This window comes from Styela clava, chromosome 14, assembly GCF_964204865.1.
Source record: "Styela clava chromosome 14, kaStyClav1.hap1.2, whole genome shotgun sequence".
NCBI classification, from domain to species: Eukaryota; Metazoa; Chordata; class Ascidiacea; order Stolidobranchia; family Styelidae; genus Styela; species Styela clava.
This window is the reverse complement of record NC_135263.1, coordinates 12131501-12153371: the sequence shown is the minus strand read 5'-3', so window position 1 is coordinate 12153371 and position 21871 is coordinate 12131501. Positions and strand designations below refer to the sequence as shown.

The 21871-nt window shown below is 33.0% G+C and overlaps 1 protein-coding gene and 1 pseudogene across 1 annotated transcript; one reads left to right on the top strand and one right to left on the bottom strand.

Moving 5' to 3' along the window:
• LOC120341298 (uncharacterized) overlaps nucleotides 1-7586 on the bottom strand; it is a 33191-nt pseudogene extending 25605 nt beyond the window's left edge.
• Nucleotides 7587-13859: 6273 nt separating this feature from the next.
• On the top strand, nucleotides 13860-21714 carry LOC120340622 (uncharacterized). Its single transcript, XM_039408926.2, has 8 exons — nucleotides 13860-14338; nucleotides 14415-14549; nucleotides 15009-15195; nucleotides 15523-15625; nucleotides 16532-16697; nucleotides 18834-19044; nucleotides 19235-19377; nucleotides 20069-21714. The coding sequence occupies exons 1-8, from the start codon at nucleotides 13866-13868 to the stop codon at nucleotides 20262-20264; spliced, it is 1614 nt and encodes a 537-aa protein (XP_039264860.2). The 5' UTR covers nucleotides 13860-13865; the 3' UTR covers nucleotides 20265-21714.
• The last annotated feature ends 157 nt before the right edge of the window (nucleotides 21715-21871 follow it).

Sequence of the window (21871 nt, the reverse complement as noted above, 5' to 3'; positions counted from 1 at the left end):
GAAATTGTCATCAATGTCTGGTAAAGGAGATGAATAATTGTTTGAAATTGTCATCAATGTCTGGTAAATAAGATGGAGAATTGAACGAACGTCGTACATACACGTACATACAACCTGCAAAATTGAAAAAAAAATAGTTTAATATACTTTGTTCGCAGTTGGTTCCAGAATATCCAACAACGCATGAACAAGTATAGTCGTTAACTTCATCTATACAGGTTCCTCCATTTTGACATAGATTCAGCACACAGTCGTCAATATCTGAAAATAAATGTTCAAATTCAATTTAACATGAATAGTAAGTGCAATATAGTAGACGAACAGTAAGTTTCAATCTAATGCGTAGTGACCTGTTTTATCCAATGCAAATGGGTTAAAAGATTTGCAAATTCTAGCGATTTATGTCCATTTTCACTCTATATCATTATTGCGTTCCACTGGTCATAATAAAATATGATAATATTTCGAAAAAAGGAATAGTTAGACCAACATACCCTGTTCACAGTTGATTCCAGAATATCCAACAACGCATGAACAAGTGTAGTCGTTAACTTCGTCAGAACATGTTCCACCATTTTGACACGGATTTGGTAAGCAATCATCTATATCTAAAGAAATGTGTTACCATGCTAGAACACTGCATTTACTGAAGTACACACAACAAATTTTATACATTGGGGCCCATCTTTTAACTTTTTGAAAAACGGGATATCCCGATATACAGTATCAAGTGTAACTGTTATTTCATTTACACCTGAGCCAATGTCTATACATGGATCTGGATAACAATCATCAATGTCTGGCAAAGCAGTAACGAATTGAATAGAAATATCATCAATGCCTGGTAAAGGAGGTGAAGAATTGAATAAAATTTTCATCAAAGTCTGGTACAGGAGTAACGAATTGAATATAAAAATTATCAAAGCCTGGTAAAGGAAGTGAAGAGTTGAAAAAAAATATCATCAATGTTTGGTAAAAGAGGTGGAAAATTGAATATAATTCTCATCAATGTCTGGTGAAGAATTGAATAAAATTATCATTAATGTCTGATACAGGAGTAACGAATTGAATAGAAATATTATCCAAGCCTGGTAAAGAAGTGAAGAATTGAGTAAATTTATCATCAAGGTTTGGTAAGAGAGGTGGAAAATTGAATATAATTTTCATCAATGTCGGGTAAGGGAAGTGAAGAATTGAATAAAATTATCATCAATGTCTGGTGAAGGAAGTGAAGAATTGAGTAAAATTATCATCAATGTCTGGTAAAGAGGGTGAAGAATTGAATAAAATTATCATGAATGTCTCGTAAAGAAAGGGAAGAATTGAGCAAAATTATCATCAATGTCTTGTAGAGAAAGTGAAGAATTGAATAAAATTATCATCAATGTCTCGTAAAGAAAGTGAAGAATTGAATAAAATTATCATGAATGTCTGGTAAAGGAAGTGAAGAATTGAATAGAATTATCATCAATGTCTGATCAAGGAAGTGAAGAATTGAATAAAATTATCATCAATGTCTGGTCAAGGAAATGAAGAATTGAATAAAAATATCATCAATGTCTGGTCAAGAAAGCGAAGAATTGAATACAATTATCATCAATGTCTGGTAAAGGAAGTGAAGAATAGAATAAAAATATCATCAATGTCTGGTAAAGGAAGTGAAGAATTGAGTAAAATTATCATCAATGTCTGGTAAAGAAGGTGAAGAATTGAGCAAAATTATCTTCAATGTCCCCTAAAGGAAGTGAAGAATTGAATAAAATTATCATGAATGTCTGGTAAAGGAAGTGATGAATTGAATAGAATCATCATCAATGTCTGGTAAAGGAAGTGAAGAATTGAATAAAAATATCATCAATGTCTGGTAAAGGAAGTGAAGAATTGAGTAGAATCATCATTAATGTCTGGTCAAGGAAGTGATGAATTGAATAGAATCATCATCAATGTCTGGTAAAGGAAGTGAAGAATTGAATAAAAATATCATCAATGTCTGGTAAAGGAAGTGAAGAATTGAGTAGAATCATCATTAATGTCTGGTCAAGGAAGTGATGAATTGAATAGAATCATCATCAATGTCTGGTCAAGGAAGTGAAGAATTGAATAGAATTATCATCAATGTCTGGTCAAGGAAGTGAAGAATTGAATAAAATTATCATCAATGCCTGGTCAAGGAAGTGAAGAATTGAATAGAATTATTATCAGTGTCAGGTCAAGGAAGTGAAGAATTATCATCAATGTCTGGTAAAGGAGTAACGCATGGAATATAATTGTCATCAATGTCTGGTCAAGGAAGTGAAGAATTATCATCAATGTCTCTGGTAAAGGAGTAACGCATGGAATATAATTGTCATCAATGTCTGGTAAAGAAGTGAGGAATTGAATAAAATCACCATTAATGTCTGGCAAAGGAGGCGAAGAATTGAATAAAATTATTAATAATGTCTGGTAAAGGACGTGAGGAATTGAATGAAATTGTCATCAATGTCTAGTAAAGGAGGTGGAAAATTTAATATAATTAATTTACAACGATCTTCACTGGAGATATTTATTGCGTGCCATCGGTCTTGAATACTGATAACATATCGGACTATTTGAAAGTGGAACGAACAAAAGTGCGAAGGTGAAAAGTAATTAGTTTAACCTACTTTGTTCGCAGTTGGTTCCAGAATATCCAACAACGCATGAACAATTATAGTCGTTAACTTCGTCTGTACACGTTCCACCATTTTGACATGGATTCGGTATGCAATCATCAATATCTAAAGGAATGTGTCTTTATTATAAACGACTGCATTTTGTGAAATTTACATAACAAGTTTCACACATTGGGTCGCATGCTCAAATATTTAAAAAAAATTTGATTACATTTTTTTCGGAATATTCATAAATACATATACAATTGTAGGTGATGATTTCATCTGCGCAGAAACTACCATTCTTACATAGATTCGGAGAACAATCATTGATATTTGGTTAAGGAGTTAAAGAATTGTATGAAATTTATATACAATGAACCTTATTGGGTATAGGTATTGTTTATCACTAGTCTTGATAACATATGGGAATGTATGGAATTGACAACTAGTCATTTTAACATACCTTGTTCACAGTTGACTCCAGAATATCCAGCAACGCATGAACAAGTATAGTCGTTAACTTCATCTATACACGTTCCACCATTTTGACACGGATTCAGCGCACAGTCGTCAATATCTGGAAACAATTGTTCAAATTTTATTCAAAATGAAAAGTAAATGCAATATTTTGAAGTTTTAATCTAATGCGTCATGATTTGTTTTATATCGAATGCAAATGGTTTTTCAAATCCTAGATCTAACAACCCGTTTAAAAATTTCCATTGCTAGATAAAATTTCCAGTTGCGAGACATTTGGCCACACACTTGTCTTTAATGCAGAGAAACGTCTTTGAATAGACAATTCCTTTATTTGATTGTATTTTGTAATAAATGTTTGTATTCTGACTTTTATATGCTGAGGAATATTCACCAACATATTAGAGCTACAATTCCATTTCAGATATGTTATTGTTTTACTGAATTTGAATAATGATCTCGATAAAACAAAGTAAGGAAAACATCTTTTACCTATATCACAGTTTTCTCCAGAATAACCAGTAACGCATGAACACGTGTATTTATTTATTCCATCAGTGCAAGAGCCACCATTCACACACGGATTCGGCGAACAATCGTCAATATCTAAAATAAGTATGGTAATTACATGATCACTTGAGAAGTCTGCTACAGAATACATTACTCTTGATGTAACAAATTTGACTACGTTCCACTTTTAATACAATATCAAACATCCAATAGAGATTTCATTGCAGAAATATGTTTGCGCGTGATTTTTCTTTTTAAATATATATTTTTTATGCAGCTTCTCAGGATAGAAGACTATACCATAATTTATTTTTATTGATAAAATTTATTACTGTTAGATAAATACTAGTTACGTGACAATTTCCTTTATAGTTATCTTTAATGCGTACAGGGCGAAGCCGAGTTTGATTTGTTTATTCAGCTTCAAATGTGATATGATTGTGTCGCTGTGGGAGATGGGGCAGGTTGTGTGCTCTGCTATTTGTTCATTTGGCGATGCTTGCTGTTCACACATAGCGGATGTCCGGAATGGAGAATCGACTGCGATATGGCATTGTAATCTTTGAAACATAATAATCCTCGCTAATAAATTTAAACTGTGGTGAAATGATATGTGATTATATAAATTGACAGTGGTCTCGACTACAAAGTCTAACCAAAGACTTAAAAAATAATCATTACAGTTGTAGTGTGAGAGTGTGCAGTGTTTCGAACGAACCAAAATTAAATTTTCTTGTCACACTATGGATATTATGACAGTTAATGTGATAACAAATTTTCAAAATAAACAACTTTCTCTGCACCTAAAGATGTAAATGTAAGAGAAAACTGAAAAAAAAAAAAAAATACAATGTATTCCACGCTAACATTCAGGGCATTATCAAATTCAAATTTTAAGATATAAATTTTCATTTCTCAAACTCGAGCTCCCGTTTTTCTCTAGAAAAACTGTTTACCCTTTCTTTTTATGGTGTACGGTCCCATTCTGTGAATGTGATAAAACTCATTGTATAGTACCTAGTGAGGCATTAATTTAAGATGAAGGTTTCCATTAACGGCGACTACTTTTATCTTTCATGAATTTTCTCTCGGGTATCTAACCTACGTTTCTTACGTACCAATGTTTTTCGATTCGACTCGTGTCAATATGTAGATTTTCCGCTTATCAATTTCTAACAGGTAACGCACTACAAATTGCGGCGGTCAATCTCGTCAAATGTGTCATAACTGTATTTAATGACCGTATATGTATAAAATTTTCTCTCCTGCTATATAAAAATTGATAGCGCCAAAATTAAATTCCCCATACTTTAAAGATAACTACTGTCTAATCTAATATAATGTGATAGCAGGAAAAAAAGGCTTTATACATGCAACTCAATCAAAAGAAACAGTATTGCCAACAAATACTTTACGAACCTGTGGTACAATCTAAGCCAGTAAATCCATCTTTGCATGTGCAAAGGTAAGAACTATTCCCGTTTTCACAAATTCCTTCATTTTTACACGGATTTATGTTACAGTAATCAACTGAAATTCAGCAGACGAACGATAAAAAAAAATAATTTATTATTTTTACAAGGTTAATGTATAAAAGATTGTAATATGTTACATTCAAACTTTATAAGCAAGAATCATAATGTCTAAATTACGAATACATTTTGCTTCTCTCTCCCTTGTTTGAAGATAAATTATATATCCCTTAAATAAACTTTGTATTTTACTGGTAAATCAATCACACATTAAGAAAATTTAAAAATGAGGTTTTTTATATAAAATATGAGAATAAATTAAATAAACTGAACAAAGTAAATTACGTTCGTGATAACAGTCGTAGAAAACTCGATAAATTTTTGATTATGTTCATCTTCATTCATCCACTGTACCGAACGATTTTCAATTGTTAGTAGAATTAATGATCGATGCTTATTATTTTTATATTTTATACATTTCTCTTGAGCCCATGTGGTCCCGTTGTGTTGCCCCAGTTTTTTCATATAGTCAAACGAGTACCATCTACCTTCGCGCTTAACAAATGGTGTATGTTTATCTCGTAAAGAAGTGAACTAACTGCATTGAGAGTTTGTATTTATTGAGATATCACTGTTTAGAGACGTAATACACATCAATTAATCAACAGAGCAATTTTTACAATTATGTATATTGGTAATAAATAGTTTACAAACCTGTAGCACAATTTACTCCAGTAAATCCATCTTTGCACGTACAGGTGTAAAAACTATCACCGTTGACACAAGTTTCTACATTGCTGCACGGATACGGGTAGCAGTAATCAACTGAAATTCGGCAGATAAGAGGGTTAATAAAAGTAGTAATTACTGTAGTAAGTAATAGTAATTACTACGAAAATGTTGATTAAGGAAAATATTTTTATTTTCTATGTGAAAATAATAATGTTAGTTTAAAAAAAATTCAAATTTTGTTTAAAAAGCGATCAAAATTATACTAATAGAAAAAATGAACAATCTTTCATTGGGTTACTGTATTTGTATTTTTAAATATCTAGACTCTAGATATTTAAAAATACAAATACAGTGACCCAATACAATCTTGCAGTAGGAGTATACAAATCTGTTTCGTTTTCTTGTCAAATAGTCATCACGAAAGGTTCGGAGAATCCCCATATAAGGTATTTTAATGGTTAAGTTTATATCAAGTCAATCAAAATACGGAATGGCACATTTCAATGACATAGATTTAGGTTGATATATGTATTAAATATTATTGGTTCTAGAATTCTCGATCTAACGACAATGTATGTGAACAATGCTATCTGAAAATTGACACACTAGGCAACATTTGGATGAATACCTGTGACTACAACAAATTCTACTACATTTTTATATATTAAAATCATATTTACTTAATTCACAATTAGTTCCAACGAATCCGTCGCTACATACGCATGTATATGAATCTCCATTAGCTCCACACAATGCTCCATTTTGACACGGAAACGACAGACACGGATTGTCTATTGAAAATATAAATTTTAGGAAATTTATGTCATGGATAGAATGAATGTCCATATATGGAAATCAGATGCACTCGATCATGAAGCACATAACAGTAGACGTGCGTATTCAGCAGATCAGATGGTAAAATTTCAATATTATTGTAAACATGTAAAGGAATTTATGTTATAAATGTAAATACATATATATGAAATGTTTTACATTCTTCCACAATTATGGAATAACAAGTGTACCTAATAATTTTGCTCTTTATTCAGGGGGAACCTTTTTATAACATTTTGTATAAACAGAACTATTAAGAATACTTAGTATCGGTCTGTATCCAACGCTTTAGTATATTCGTATACGTTGCAATTACAAAAACAAAAACCTTTTGAAAATTTACCAGCTGATTCCAGTAGAAGATTACTGTGATCTCTTTTAATGCCGCCTCTTGCTGATACTTTGCAACTAATTGTCAATAAGCTTACGACGAAGAGCTTTCAAATGAAGTAATAAGTTATGATATACGCATAAGTGGCTATTCTATGGAAGCATACTCTGAACGAGACTTTTATTCGATATTATACTATTAGAAACTGTTTTTCTCTGAATTTACATCTGTTTTAATTCGAGAAGTGTACGATTCAATTTGGAATAGAATCTTAGAATAGATTTCTCATTACTTCTACGGGGGATGTGGTCGAATACTGTATACTATGTATAGCTATCTACATGGACTGCATATGAACAAAAATGCATAACCTTAAAACTAAAGTCATATTATGTCATTACAAATTGGAAACGTTTTGACTCTAAACAAATTGCTACACAATTGCATTAAAAATGAAAAACTTTTTATTATTCTCACCGTATATGCCATAGGCATACATACATGCTAATTGCATACACTTTTACAATATTTGATTAAGAATGCATTTCTCTGCATAGTTCAAAAACTTACCGCAATTGCTGCTTCTCGATCCATCCCAGCTAAAGTTTAAAACAATCTGGAAAGATTTGATTTTCATTTGTACTATTTCAATCTTATACCAACTAATATACCGATAAAAATGACGTTGAATAAATAGACAAATTGAATACCCAGTTTTAAATTTTTTCAAATGTTTTTATATAGTTGGGCTTATTAAAACAAGCCTATTTTCCATTCCAGGGCGAGGATATTTGTTTTGCGATAAAAAACGACATATTATTACAATTGTCTTATACAAATATGCCAATATTTAATATACCTGTGATAACTCGGATAATGTGTAAATAAATGTACAAATGTATAAATAACACAAAATAATAAAACATAATGTGGATACACAATGTGGAGACACACCTAGTCCTCAATCGCACATAATATTGATAAGATATTCTCTGCAAGCTTGTGAAAACTAGAATATATTTGAGTTAAGATATTTTAAAAATGATGTTTCGTGCCCATGACAATCTAACCTGTCAGGTTATGAATAGTACAATAAAGGTACAACTTATGGCGTTCCAAAAGTGTGTGTACCAATATGGAGGTAACTAATTTTGTTCGCCTACCTTACATCATGTTGTATAAAGGTACTAAAACCTATACGCAGGGTGTATATTCACTTGGCTAACACAGACAGTCCTCGAACTCGTAATAGTGATAAAATAAGAAAAATCGGAATAAAATTATGGCCTAACCCTAACCTGATACACACACTACGGGAGTACCCAACTTATATCGTGTCACATGAATAGAAAGAATTCAATTCCATCGGTTGTATATGCGTATAGAATTGGCTGTTTATACACATTGAATTCGGTATAGTGCCTATTTATATATGTTATTGGCTGTATAAGCACAGTAGATCACAGTCTAAGACAAGGGTGGGTAAACTACGGCCCCATTTGTCCGCCAAAGCATTTTGTTCGGTCCCTTGCTCCAGAAAGTTTTGAAACTTCACTGGTAATGAGTTACTTCATTTTTTTATTTTGTATTTTGTAAGTTGATGTTTTCACTCAATCATTCAATATATTTCTTTAAAAATCTTCAATTTATTTTTAAATATTTTTCTTATTATCATATTAATATATATACTATTCAGGGTAATCCGTTTTGAAAAAATTGCATAGAATATTTCATGAATGCGGCTTTTGCAAAAAAAAAAAAAATCTTTGCCCAGTCTGGTCTTAGAGGTTTATCGTAGTTGGCCAATAACTCCACCCACACCTTTCGCTCGCTTTGAATATCGTCATAGTGTCAAGTGGAACTAATCGGAAATTGAGTAAATATATTTTATATATAAATGTGGTTGAATTTATTGTAACTTGGCCCAACTCCCTCCTCCCAGATAGAGAAACAAGGACAAAGTCGTTAAAATTTTAGAACCGCCGAAATTAAAAAAATTCGATGTCTGGCAATTTATCTCATTTCGATGTTGCATTCCTGTTATTGAAATTGGTGGTTTTATATTTTGGGTGACTTGATATTAGCTGCACCATTCAAGAACGGATGATGCGGCTTTTTCAATTTTTTTGTGATGGCTTTTTGAGATTTCAAAAATAAATCGTAACAGATTTGTATACTCCAGTGTATTTATTCACTGTAAGATTGTCTAAAAATTAAAAAAAAAATACATATAATCCAATGATAAATTTTCCGGTCAAAGATTTTGAATTATGATTTGTTTATCAAAGTTTTTGCTTATATTTCTTAACTGAAAAATATAGCTAAGATTACAATATGCTATTTTGACATTACAAAATTGCGTGGGTGTTTATGCGTAATGTTTATTTTCGAGTTCTTACTTGCAATTTGTTGCCGAGTCTTCGGTCAATTTTTCAACTCCATACATGATACCACAGATTGCATCTATCGGGGAGTATTGTGGTCGAAAGAACCGTTCATCTTCCGAACAGAGATGTTTATTTACAAACTTTAAAACAAAGCTTCTAAAATCATATTGAGCATTATTTCGACAGAAAACGCCAATGACTTTAGGCTTTAAAGATTTCTTTTCAGCTATTAGGAGTATATTGCGTAACTCACATTAAAATTCCATCAAGAGACAAACTCAACAGTTTTCGTTTAATGTTTAAACTATAATATCGCATTCGATTCTCTACACCGGACATCCGCAGTGTGTGATCAGTAGGCATTGTCAAATAAACAGAGCAGCATAGCACGCAGCCTCACCCCTCTCCCACAAAGACACAATCATACCACATTAAAAACTAAATAAACACATCAAAATCGGCTTATCATCATCGCGCTGTACTCGATGGGCACTTCGGTCATTTGGTGAAATAAAACGGCGTAACAAACGAGTAAACTCATCCGAACGACGAAGCAGGTCTCATGCCAGAATCGTGGTCCTTATGTATATAAGGTTAACGGCTATACTTGTTCGTGTATTGTTACCATAATGCCATCATGACCAATGGCACGCAATAAATAAATCCATGTAGTTTGTTGTAGATAAATTTAAATCAATTCTTCAACTAATAAACACTGCTTCATAAGACATTGATGGTTGTTCTCAGAATCCATGTTAGAATGTTGGTTCCTGTGTAAATAAAGTCATCAACTATACTTATTCATGCATTTCTGGATATTCCGGAAAACTGTGATCCAACTAAGGGGCGATGTATTTCAACACTTCTTAGTGTATATCTAGCATTAATTGCTAATATCATTCTCAATAATGCTTGAATCTTTGATTTAAAGACGTGAAATGTATATGTGTTTTCTCGTTTGATAAGTGAAATGAGTTTATCCGAATAGAAAAATCACGAGTTAACGTATAAATGTCATATGAACAAATTTGTTACAGTAATAGTTATGTATATCAATTTGTATGGCGTAGAAGACTAAGCTTTTCTAACGATTATGAGAGAACCTTTTTAATTATCGAAGTATAAGTATGTTGATAGGTATTTGTTTGGGTGTCTGTTTGTTTGTCTGTTAGATGCACGCGATATCTCACGAGAGCGATATTGAATCTGCTCCAGATTTTGCATGTGCATTCATTTTATCTTATGAACGAGAAGCCTATTGATTTTGGGCGAATTATCTCGTATAATTAGCGCGTTATTAAATAATTAGTGATGTGACACTCGGTGTCACTATGGAGTGAGAGCGGATGAATCGAAACTCCAGTTTTTGTTTTGGGGGATCCCCTAACTTTCGATCGATAAGTCCTCGGTCTCTGACCGATAATCTCGTTTAGATATTGATGACTATTCGCCAAATTCGTGTCATAATGTAGGCTCTTGACAGGTTGAAATAAATAGCTACACTTGCGCATGCGGTTCTGGGTATTGCGGAGATAACGGTGATAAAGGTAAAAGACGTTTTACAAAGTTCGCTTGAAGCTTTTATATATTGGTGTTTTCTTTTTCTTTTTTTTTAACATATGAAAGATCATAATACATACGGAGTGATAACAAATAAGTAGTTAACTATATTATCCAGTTCATTCCGAGGTCAATAATATCGAAACTAAGCTGTCCATGAAACGAAAAAATTCCTTCAGCATGCAAAATAAATTTATTTAGATATTGATGATTGTCCACCGAATCTGTGTCAAAATTGTGGTTCGTGTGTGGATGAAAGTAATGGCTATAAGTGCTCATGTATTTCTGTATATTTCGGCGTTGGATGTGAACGAAGTAAGAGTCTTTTTGCAATATTCGATTAGAATGAAGAGTGCTTGTTTACTTTGACTCAACAACCGTGATGTAATGAATCGAATGAATACTCATATCTTATATATAGTCATTATTTGACTTAGAAGTTTCGATCAAATTTCGTTTTTAGATGACAATGACTGTAACCATAACTAATGTCAAAATGGAGCCACATATGATGATGATGTTGTCGACGATTTCATATGTAAAAAGATAATTATGAAAATTACTATTGGAACCTCTTTTTCATAAAGTTATGAGCAATTCCTGGCGAGTATAATACTTATGTATTTGAAATCTTTCACTATTTCGTATCACCCTAAAATGATGATCTCAACAAATTCGAAATTTTATGAATCGAATGTAACTGTATCATATTACTTAAATTGCTGACGGACGAGCCATGCATTTTAATATTAAGAATTGTATTTTATTCGGAATTATAATATTTTAAATTTATCGATTTTTCACTAAATGCTGATCGACCATTGAATTCCCGTTATAATTGTCAATTTGTCAGGCACCAATTTTTAAAATTTTAATCATCTCGAATATGCGAATGATCAAAATACACTACTCTGCAACGTACAACCCGCCTATGTAGGTTTTCCTACATTGTCGTGGGCGCGAGAGAGAATATACGCAATAATAAATAAATATAGGCTTTTTATCATCCAAGGTGCGTGAGAGAATGTACGCATAATAGAGCTGCTTATCTATCATCTAAGATTATCTGACGTGAACTCAGAAAGTAGTTCGGGTGTTTCACGTTTGAGTTCGCACTTTCTTTAACGCTTTTAGTCTTCATGTCGATCCTGTCTAAATTATAATATACGTTATTAGAATGAATACATGAAAATAAAACACGAACTTTTTTAGGCCCATAACCGTCAAAAAATGAGACAATTTCAGCAGATTTACCCAGAAATTCTTTTACGTTTCGTATTTTTGTGCAATAAAATTTTGAAACAAGAGCTTGCATCCCTAGGGCGCATATATATATTAAAATTTGTTTTTATTTTGAGCTATTAGAATTCATGTTTATGGTACTATGCAGCCCCAGGCGAAAATGACTTTCTTAAATTTACCAAGTAAAATAAGAAGCCCGAAAATCGACTTGCATTTTGCAGTAATAAATTTTAGACGTACGTGCATTATTTTAAACATGTCTTTGCAATTTTAAATCAAAGTCGTACATATATGTTTCTTCATGTTGAATAGGGTCATTATTCAAGAAAACGGTGCATTAACTAAGAAATTTGAACCTAATTCATTTCGAAATTGTTAAATATCTATACACATTTTTTATGTAGTATTGTATGACTTTAGGAACGGTGTCGTAACTATCAACTATAAGTACTAACAGAAAAGTTTATTCAGATGAGATTATTTTTTTGTTGAATGTTGGACGTAGGAGAGAGGATTTGAGATTTGCAATACAGAGGTTATAACTAAGTATGGACGATTAGCGCATTATTATTGTAGTCAATATTGAAATAAATTATTGCCAGGTACTTGTCGCTAATTTTGGTGAAAATAAATACGGCTAATGGGATTTTTGGAGATCAAAACAATCACTCCATGATAATTATATGTTTGGACCGGCGAAGTTAGCCTTCAATTAAGATAAATGTAGATTATCATTTTGGTAGCCATATTCAGTATACGCACTATCACTTTATAGTTCCCCCACTGGATTTTCTGGTGTTACCTTTTGATTTTGTTCTTCTCATATCCATTTGGGATAAGTCAGAAGGCGGAGCAACAACTCAAATCAAAATATTAAATATATCAATATAATAATATCAATAACCCAATCGAAAACAGGTCAGTAATTTAGCTGGATAGTGATAATGGGATAGTACCTATGTCCTATAGCATACTCAACTATTTTCACCAAAGATCCGTTTACGAAGCTTCAAAATTACTGGGGTCCGGACATTACAGAAAATCTATTTCATTAAATGAACGAAACTTCAATTGCAATATTAAATACAAGAGCAATAGATGGCTCGCAAATATGAACACAAATGTCGCACATCGGTACCAGTACGACAAACTGTGTAGCTGTGTATTTAAATAGTATCAAAATTATCTATACTATAAAACGATGCTTATGCTGCCAAAATAAACAAGCAGACGCGGTCCAAAGTTTATGGTCGAAAGGTCCGGATTCGGACCGCGGTCCGTCAGTTGAGTAGCCCTGTCCTATAGTAGTGTTACCCAAGCTATGGGTCGCGACCCAAGGCTGGGTCGCCTGTGAATTTACTTGGGTCGCTTGCTATTTCAACAATAACTTAAAAGTTACTAATGTTATGTTCTACCAAATTTTTTGTTTTTTATTTTATTCGGTAATGGTTTCATTCAGCAACTTTTGTGACACAAAAAGTTTTGTTTTTTATGACCACAACACCTAGCATTCAAAAATAAATGAAAGCCCATTTAAACGTACATGCAAAATATAGAACATTTATGTGATTCTGAAGTAGAAAGCAATTTTTTAATAAAGAAAAGGAAATTTATAAGAAAATGTTCAATTAGTAGAGTGCCAAGGTTATACCTTCTTGATTGAAATTTCTTTTTCAGGTTAATTATGTCTGATGAAAATGGATTAGTAACACATATTCGAAACATAGTCTTTTTCCTGATTGTGTTTGGAGCTTTTTTGTTTATAAGATATGAAGATTTGTCTGAGAAAATTTATGCAAATTCTGGAACATTTTTAAGCAAGCGATGGAATAATTCGCCCAACTTTTTACGACATGTTTTGCCAAACAGTGAAGATAAAAAATGTTCGGTACAATGGGGGAATGATCTAATAAACTCAACTTTATACGAATTGAAATATTTCGAAAAGGTTTCTATATCTAATAAAAATGAGAAATATTATCCGATGCCACTGTATCCGGATCCAGTTTTTAAAATGAATCCGGATAAATTCATTTTACCATTACTTCAAAATGGGCCCAACAATCAACTGATGGGGTTCAGAGAAGCGATATTTGTTGGTTTAAAGCTAAATCGCACTATCGTAATACCTAAGTTCATCAAACACCACTCAGACAAGTAAGATTTTCCGCTTTTTTCACATATTTTCATCCACCTTCTTTGCATTCCACGCATAAAAATGCTTTTGTTTTAGTCAAAGCACACTTCCGTACGTATCACCAGTCCATCGTATCCAGGTCGCTGATTTATGCAAATTCATCTCTTGTATTTCGTTCGACGACTTCAGAGAAGCTTGTGATTATAAGATCGATGCTGTATTTCACATCAGGTACAAAATGTATTCCAGTTTGAATAACTTTATACAAGTCAAGTCAAAACCAAAACTGTGAAAACCTATTATAGAGCACAATGAGCTAATTCATGTCTCCGAATGTGATGTGTAGGGTAAAATTCATATACAGTCAGCTTATATACATATGCGGTCATCTGAATGTAAATATACACATGCTTAATTATTTTTACTGGCTCCAAAACCCGTTTTTAAACATTCCAATGCTGTTGTGGGTGTTTCAATAAAATATGTAAGACACAGAATTTAAACATTCCCCCTGTTCAAAAGCAGGGATATGTTTAAAATCTAATAACGAATCCTTGAAAATATCCATTTGCACACAGAAACTGATGTTTCTAAGTAAACCGAATCGTTAAATCTGCTTAATCATTACGCTATGTCCAATTGGCATTAATTAATTATTTGAACTCATCAGACATTTTCATGAATGTTTAGGAAATTCTCAGTTAGGAGTATACGAAGGCACGAAAAGTTTATGGACATGAAAGTGCGTGAGATCAACAAAAATAATGAAGGTAACGATGGTCCGAAATATAAATTCATACCACCAACTCCAATTCCAGATGGTAGAGAATCACGAAATTTCCATGACAGGGATATTATTGGTCTTTTTGATTCGATGGTGAGTATAAAATGAATTTTATACTAAATTTTACCGAACTAAAAACAACAACTGTTTTAAAATTATTCCATTTACTATAAATTATTTTTATTTCATTGTAGATATAAAATGAATGAAACTTTACCAATCTTCAAGAGTTCTTTACATCTCATCCGGATTTTAATAATTATAGGTGCTCTGAACATAATATATTTTTAAACACATCAATCCTAGGATGCCTTCTAGCTATTTTTTGCAGTGCAAATCATTTCATTAAAAATTAACACAACAATTACACGTTTCGAATTAGCAACAACCGTGTCATTATGCCTAATACTCATTTTTCAGGAAAGATGTGTAATTTATCCTCGTCCCTTGTTTAACCTTCATTTGCCACCGCTTGGGAAAAAAGAGTATGGTAAAAATCTTGAATTGGTAAAGAACGCCGAAGGTGGGTTGACTACAGGGTGGTCCAAGGTTGTCGGCTCCGCGGGCCACAAAATTATTTTTGCATCATGCGTGGGCCACAATAGTGCCAAGAATAGGTAAACAGTGCAATATAAAACAAACACTTTTATTGTGCAATCACATAGTTATTAGGCATAGCCATTCTAGGCTAATAGAATCCGCATTTGATTTTTAGTTTTCTTTGATGCCTATATTGTTAGCATATATTCCTGACCAAAATGTTAGAAAGCCAAGTTAGAAAGCCATTAATTTAAACTGCCAAGCACATCATTCAACTTTGCTAGTTTTCCCAGCTAGCCATAAAACTATTAAATTCAGTGACATTAATGATGACAATATGTCAAAGGTTTTTTTTTTGATTTATTTTATGACGAAACAACACGTAATGCGATTTTTTGATTACTCTCCGAATGTGACGCGGGCCACAGATAATGAAGCAGCGGGCCACATATGGCCCGCGGGCCGGGTTTGGACCACCCTGTTCCAGTACATCAGTTTTCAACCAGTGGTCCACGGTCTACTGCTAAGCCACAGAAACGTTTTCAGGTGGAACCCAACCCTATTAAAAATTGCTAGAGTTATTGATTGATAAATTAATTTTTGCTGTACTGAGTGGTAATTTACATTTAAATTATTAAAGCGAAAATGTCTATCTTCACGGAACGAATTTTTTGTTTTTCTTGTTGTTTCCCCCTTTCATGAGAAAGTTAACGGATCACAGAACTTTCGGGCAACAAAAATGGGCCACGAAAAGAAAAGGCTGAAATCCTAAATAGTTCCTTTGCAGTAACAAAAAAAAGCAGTGTCGAATATTATTTGAAATTTTTTTCCAAATGAGTACTTCGAATTTGTTTCAAACCGACTGAAAAATAAATTCAAAACAATTTAGATTTGCGAAGACTTTCGGAAAAACGTTTATTTCTCACCATAGCTCATGTAGCTAAAAACCCAAAATATATTACCAAGCTTGCTGAAGATTTCTGGCGAAGTACTATGAAGGGAAGACCTTATATCAGTTTGCATTGGCGGTATCAAAAAGAAGAATTTATGCTGAGGTATGAGGAATTAGTTAAATTTAGTCAATATTAATCTGGTGGTTACAAGTGGGAAGGCAGGAATTTGCTTGACAACGTAGTTAACATAATATGCTCAAACCCGACTTAAACAGCATATTTTAAACGAACCATCTCCAGGTTGGTACCACACCATCTAAATATCGTGTGCGTACGTGATATCCGCGTGTTTATAAACAATAAGCAAATCGTTCGCCAAATGGTACTAACGTAAACGGATCTGCTTGTCGAGTAAAAAACCAATTCACGTCTCTACATTGCTTCACATAATCTTTTGTTTAAGTAACATATCGACGTTACTTGCAATGATAATTACCCTGAGTGGATTTGAAAGTTCGAATTTCGTGGGCGATAATTATATGCGGAAAGCCTCACTATCGGAGTTAAACACTTAATAATCACTTTTTTATGGATTCCTCCAACATCCAAGTTCCAGCGATATACATATACAGCCAACTGAATATGCATGTACAGCCAATGTCATGTGTATATACAACCCACTCACTATACATATAGTGCTATTCAAGTGATATATATAGACAGTTAATATATTTTATGTGCCTGTATACTCTGTATGCATGCCGTACATGGTATGTGCATAATGATAAATACAGATATAACCGTTCGTAGTGGATGAATTTATACAGGGCTTTGCAATTTATGATTTCACTACTGTTGATTGCTCATATTACGAGGAGTGCGCTGAAACAGCTAGGATTTTGAATTTTTTTTTATAAGTAAACCATTGTTTGGCCATAAACATTGATAATTTGATAATAAACTCGCGACAAACTTAGCTTGCGCTAACTCACTTTACATTTTTTTTTTCAGAGAACCGCCAGATTATCACAAATGTAAAATAGAATTCATAATTTTCTATGGTCATTAGCGCTCGGAATATACAATTAAGCGCGCATATCGATATATTCAGCCGCTCGTAAATACTAAATATGTACAGTAGCCGACATCTGTTGAGTCATAATGCCCCGCGGCAGATGATAACCTGAAGAATATGATAATGACAATAACGAAATCAAAATTATCTCGCGAATAAACTATTAGATGGCCATTCGAAATAAACTGGAAACTAACTACTTCAAATAGAGAGTAATTTTTTCGTTCAGAATTCACCTGTCTATAGATAGGCTGCTGGTTGAACACTAGACCTAAAAATTGATCAGCTGTAAATCCACATTGATCATGGGATCAGTTGAAATAGTGATAGATCATGTGAAAATATAAATAGTGACGTCAGTTTTTTAAATCAACAAAATTTTATAGCTGAACTAAAATATAAAACTAATAGCCTTCTGATAAAACTTCCATCTTCAACTGCCACGTATTTGAGATTTATTTCTACCGAGGAAAGAAACTCTTAACAATAATAGCAACAAGCATACCATATTAGTTGCGGAGTAAATCAATTTATTTAAAAACGATCAAACCAAAACGAAAAAAACAAGAATTTAAGTAAATAATCAATATGTTTACACTTCATTTTAATAACATCAATTTAGCAAAACCACACACTGCTTCTTTTTCAATGGCGTGTTGTAAACCTAGGTCTATGTCAGCGGTTCCCAAACTTTTTGTTCGTACGCAACCAAATTATCAGGGAGAAAACTCACGGCGTACTAGAACGATAAAAGAAACCCAATTTTGTTCTTGTTAATATGTACTTTATGCCTTTCAAAATTTGTAAACATGTAACCCTAATGAAGGAAGGCAAAAGGTCAACTCGTCATCCCATCTCATCTCCTGATTTTCCTCGGAAATACTAAAAAAAAACTCATTTTCGCTCAACTCGGTTCAGCAAATGAATAAACTCCAACTTGCAAAATTGCAGAAAGTAGTTTCTACCTGTATAGTTACGTAACAGTTTTGTAACAATAGAAGCAGACACTACGTAGCAGAAAGTGAACGATATATAGAAGGTAAAATGAGAAGGTCAAATCAAAAAACAATAAAACATTTAGAATAAATACAATGTGTAAAATATTTATTCATATATTGATTATGTTTAAAACAATTCTTTTGATTTCCGAGTGCACCGTGGCGCCGCCTTTAGGAACCGCTGGTCTAAGCAATCCAAATATTCCACCCATTTCATATATCCAGGTGCAACAAGCCTATAACGAACATTGTGAAGAAAAACATATGTTACAATGCAATGGCGATAACTGCTAATGACATTGCTATTTCCATCGAGCAAAGAGTTATCTGGATACGAAAAGCTAAATTGTTCAACATTCGAGACATCTACATTGCTTCTCCACCTAGTGAAAGAAACCTAATTGCCGAAGTTGCCAAAATTTTGTACGAAGAACATGTGAGTAAAGCACGGATTTTCGACATTAGGCCTAATATCAGTATTGATATATTGTGCAGGTACAAGTTATGAGATCCAGACAATTTTATGATACCGTCACATGTCCACATACAATCTTTCTTACACTGGGCGGGCCGTTATTTCTGTTTCAATTTAAAAACCATACGCCATTTGAACCCTTTATTTTCAGGGATGGCTGACGTTTACTTCTCTCAGTTTAACGGATTATCTTAATGATGCGTTCAAGCCTTGTCCGGTGCTACAAGGTCATTACAATGATATTTTGTCCACGACTGAGATGGAAATATGTTCCCTTTCTGTTGCGTTTTTGGGGTGAGTGATATTGATGATCTTCTGGTGATTAGGATTGACAAACCATGTAATGCTTTCGTTTCAAGTTATCAATTAGTAAAATAGGATCAATGGTTGGCAGTCCGACTAAGGTTGTCGCCTGAACTATTCTCTGAGCGCCGGATTTTAATTAGGAAGTTCAAAAATTCGTGTTTTTAGTTTCTGTTTAACCTGCTAAATTAAACGATATATAAAAATCTTTTACTATGCAATGAATGCAGTGAATGCATGAAAATTATTTGGTTCTATTTTCGAAGAAGTTGCAAAACAATTCATCAATTTTGATATTTGACTCTTCATTGCGTTAGTTTCAAACTTAGGTATCGGATCTTAGTATCGCTATGCAGAATGTTGTCCGAATATTTGATGATCGCTGGAAAATTGATCGAGGTATCTCAAATACTATTTGTAGTAATAGTCTACCAATTGACGTACATTCAATTTTATTTTCTGAGCATTAAAACTGTTAAAAATTTCTTTTTGAAACTATGACATGTTATAATTGAACAAAAAAAATTGTTTTGCATAGAACTTTCATTTTTAATATTTGATAATACGATGTACATGTGAAAGTGTTTCTTACTTTATGATTATTAGCTTCCTTCATTTTTTTCACACAATATTGAACGGCCAACATCTTCCTTCCATTCAATAATATTTGTTTTATTGGCAGATCACAAAGATCATCGTGGTCAGATGTAGTACACACCGATCGAAAGGCGCCCAAACATGATCACATTTCGGTACAATTTGACGGTGATATTTTCAAAATGGCACTCAAAATTATAGAAGAGAGGAACGAAACAGAAAAAAAGAAGGAGCAAGACGAAACTGACTCTAATCATTTTGTTATCGAAGCGCAACCATAACTTGCAATCTGTTTTGATATAACTGTTATGTGAGTTTATCAAAATATCGTGATTGTATATGCTCTCTTCAAATGCTATCCACATCTTGTGAACACAATTTTCATATGCAACAAGGAAATACAAACAGAGCAAGGAGGCAACTGTCTAGAGATTTTTTACTGCATTTGAACATCTTGTGAACATAATTTTCATATGCAACAAGGAAATACAAACAGAGCAAGCAGGCAACTGTCTAGAGATTTTTTACTGCATTTGAACAAAAGTGGATTATATTTCAACGTAGTCTAAAGTTGAAAAAATAAACTAAAATTATTAATGGAAAATATTTTTTTAACCTGAAAATCGGATATTAGGTTAGATTTTACAAAAAATCGAAGTCTCAGAACTCCGAGTGCAAACTCGTGCATATAAATTGTTTCCAGTTAATTCCTATAATAATATATAAATTATTCCAGTCTTCCATTATCCACAGTCTCAAATCTCGTTTGCTTTTGTTATTGATCCATATATAATGTCAACGTTTAATTAACAAATATGGTCAGTGTTGAATATATATTGTAACATTCCGGAATGTTTGTCAAATCGAAGTGTCGTCTCGCATGGTTTTTTATTCCAAACAACTTGCTATTATGAATAATATTCGCTATTTTAATAACATTATCTTAACGCAGTAATAAAACTATGTCATTCATTTTAACGCTGTTTGAAGTCAAATTTGTAACATTGGCCCTCCTCAAGAGTGTATTCCAGTGAATCATGGGAGCATACATATTACATAGATCTATTTTTGAATCCACGTGCCTTCTCGATAGAGTTTAATGTTTAAACTTTATGTTAGATTTACGATAGTCAATGCACAATAGTCTTTTCAGCCCACATGGAAAACAGGAACATTATCAAGTATAGTGTATTTATTTTTTCAGGGGCGGCCAACCTATTTTCGACCGCGATCGACTAAAATCCTCGAATAACTCGCGATCGCCTGATCGGTAATAAGGTCATACAACACAAAAACGAATGAGTACTGAGTATGCAAATAACTACACACACGCATACGAAAAAAATTGTACCGCTGCTAATAAGCTCGGCTCTGTGGGCGCATTCTTTGCGTAATCGCCACAAAAAGTTCCATTTAATTTGGCAATTTGGCTATGTAATTGTACCTGGAGTAAAGGTTTTATCATTTATTTAAGATGTATTCGAATCATATATACGATTCTGACCTGAGGCCTGCCTAATTTTCATTCGTAAGTGTCGAAAATTCTTCAAAAAACCTTGCCAAGTATCCATAGTACTGTAGTGTAATCGTCATGTATTAAAACACAAATCAGGCGCTGCATGAAACTGGTTTAAGATAATTTTTTGGGGTATGTTATTAAATTTACTCAACATCGGACGCGATCGACTACTCAAGACGTCTTGATCGACCAGTCGACAGCGATTGACGTGTTGGCCACCCCTGGTATACTCATTGAAACATTTATATTTCATTTCTATTTTTATTAGATCTATGAAGAAATTCCTGTTCAAGTCGCATTATATATTAAAGTGGGGGGATGGAGAGAGAGAGAGCTCTTTGCTATCAGCCGGGATCTATTTTAACTAAT

Coding starts and splice junctions, on each gene's coding strand:
- LOC120340622 (XM_039408926.2), top strand. CDS start 13,866: ATGTCTGATGAAAATGGATTAGTAACACATATTCGAAACATAGTCTTT. Junction 14,550..15,008: donor GATGCTGTATTTCACATCAG/GTACAAAATGTA, acceptor ATGAATGTTTAG/GAAATTCTCAGTTAGGAGTA. Junction 19,378..20,068: donor CTTTCTGTTGCGTTTTTGGG/GTGAGTGATATT, acceptor TTTTATTGGCAG/ATCACAAAGATCATCGTGGT.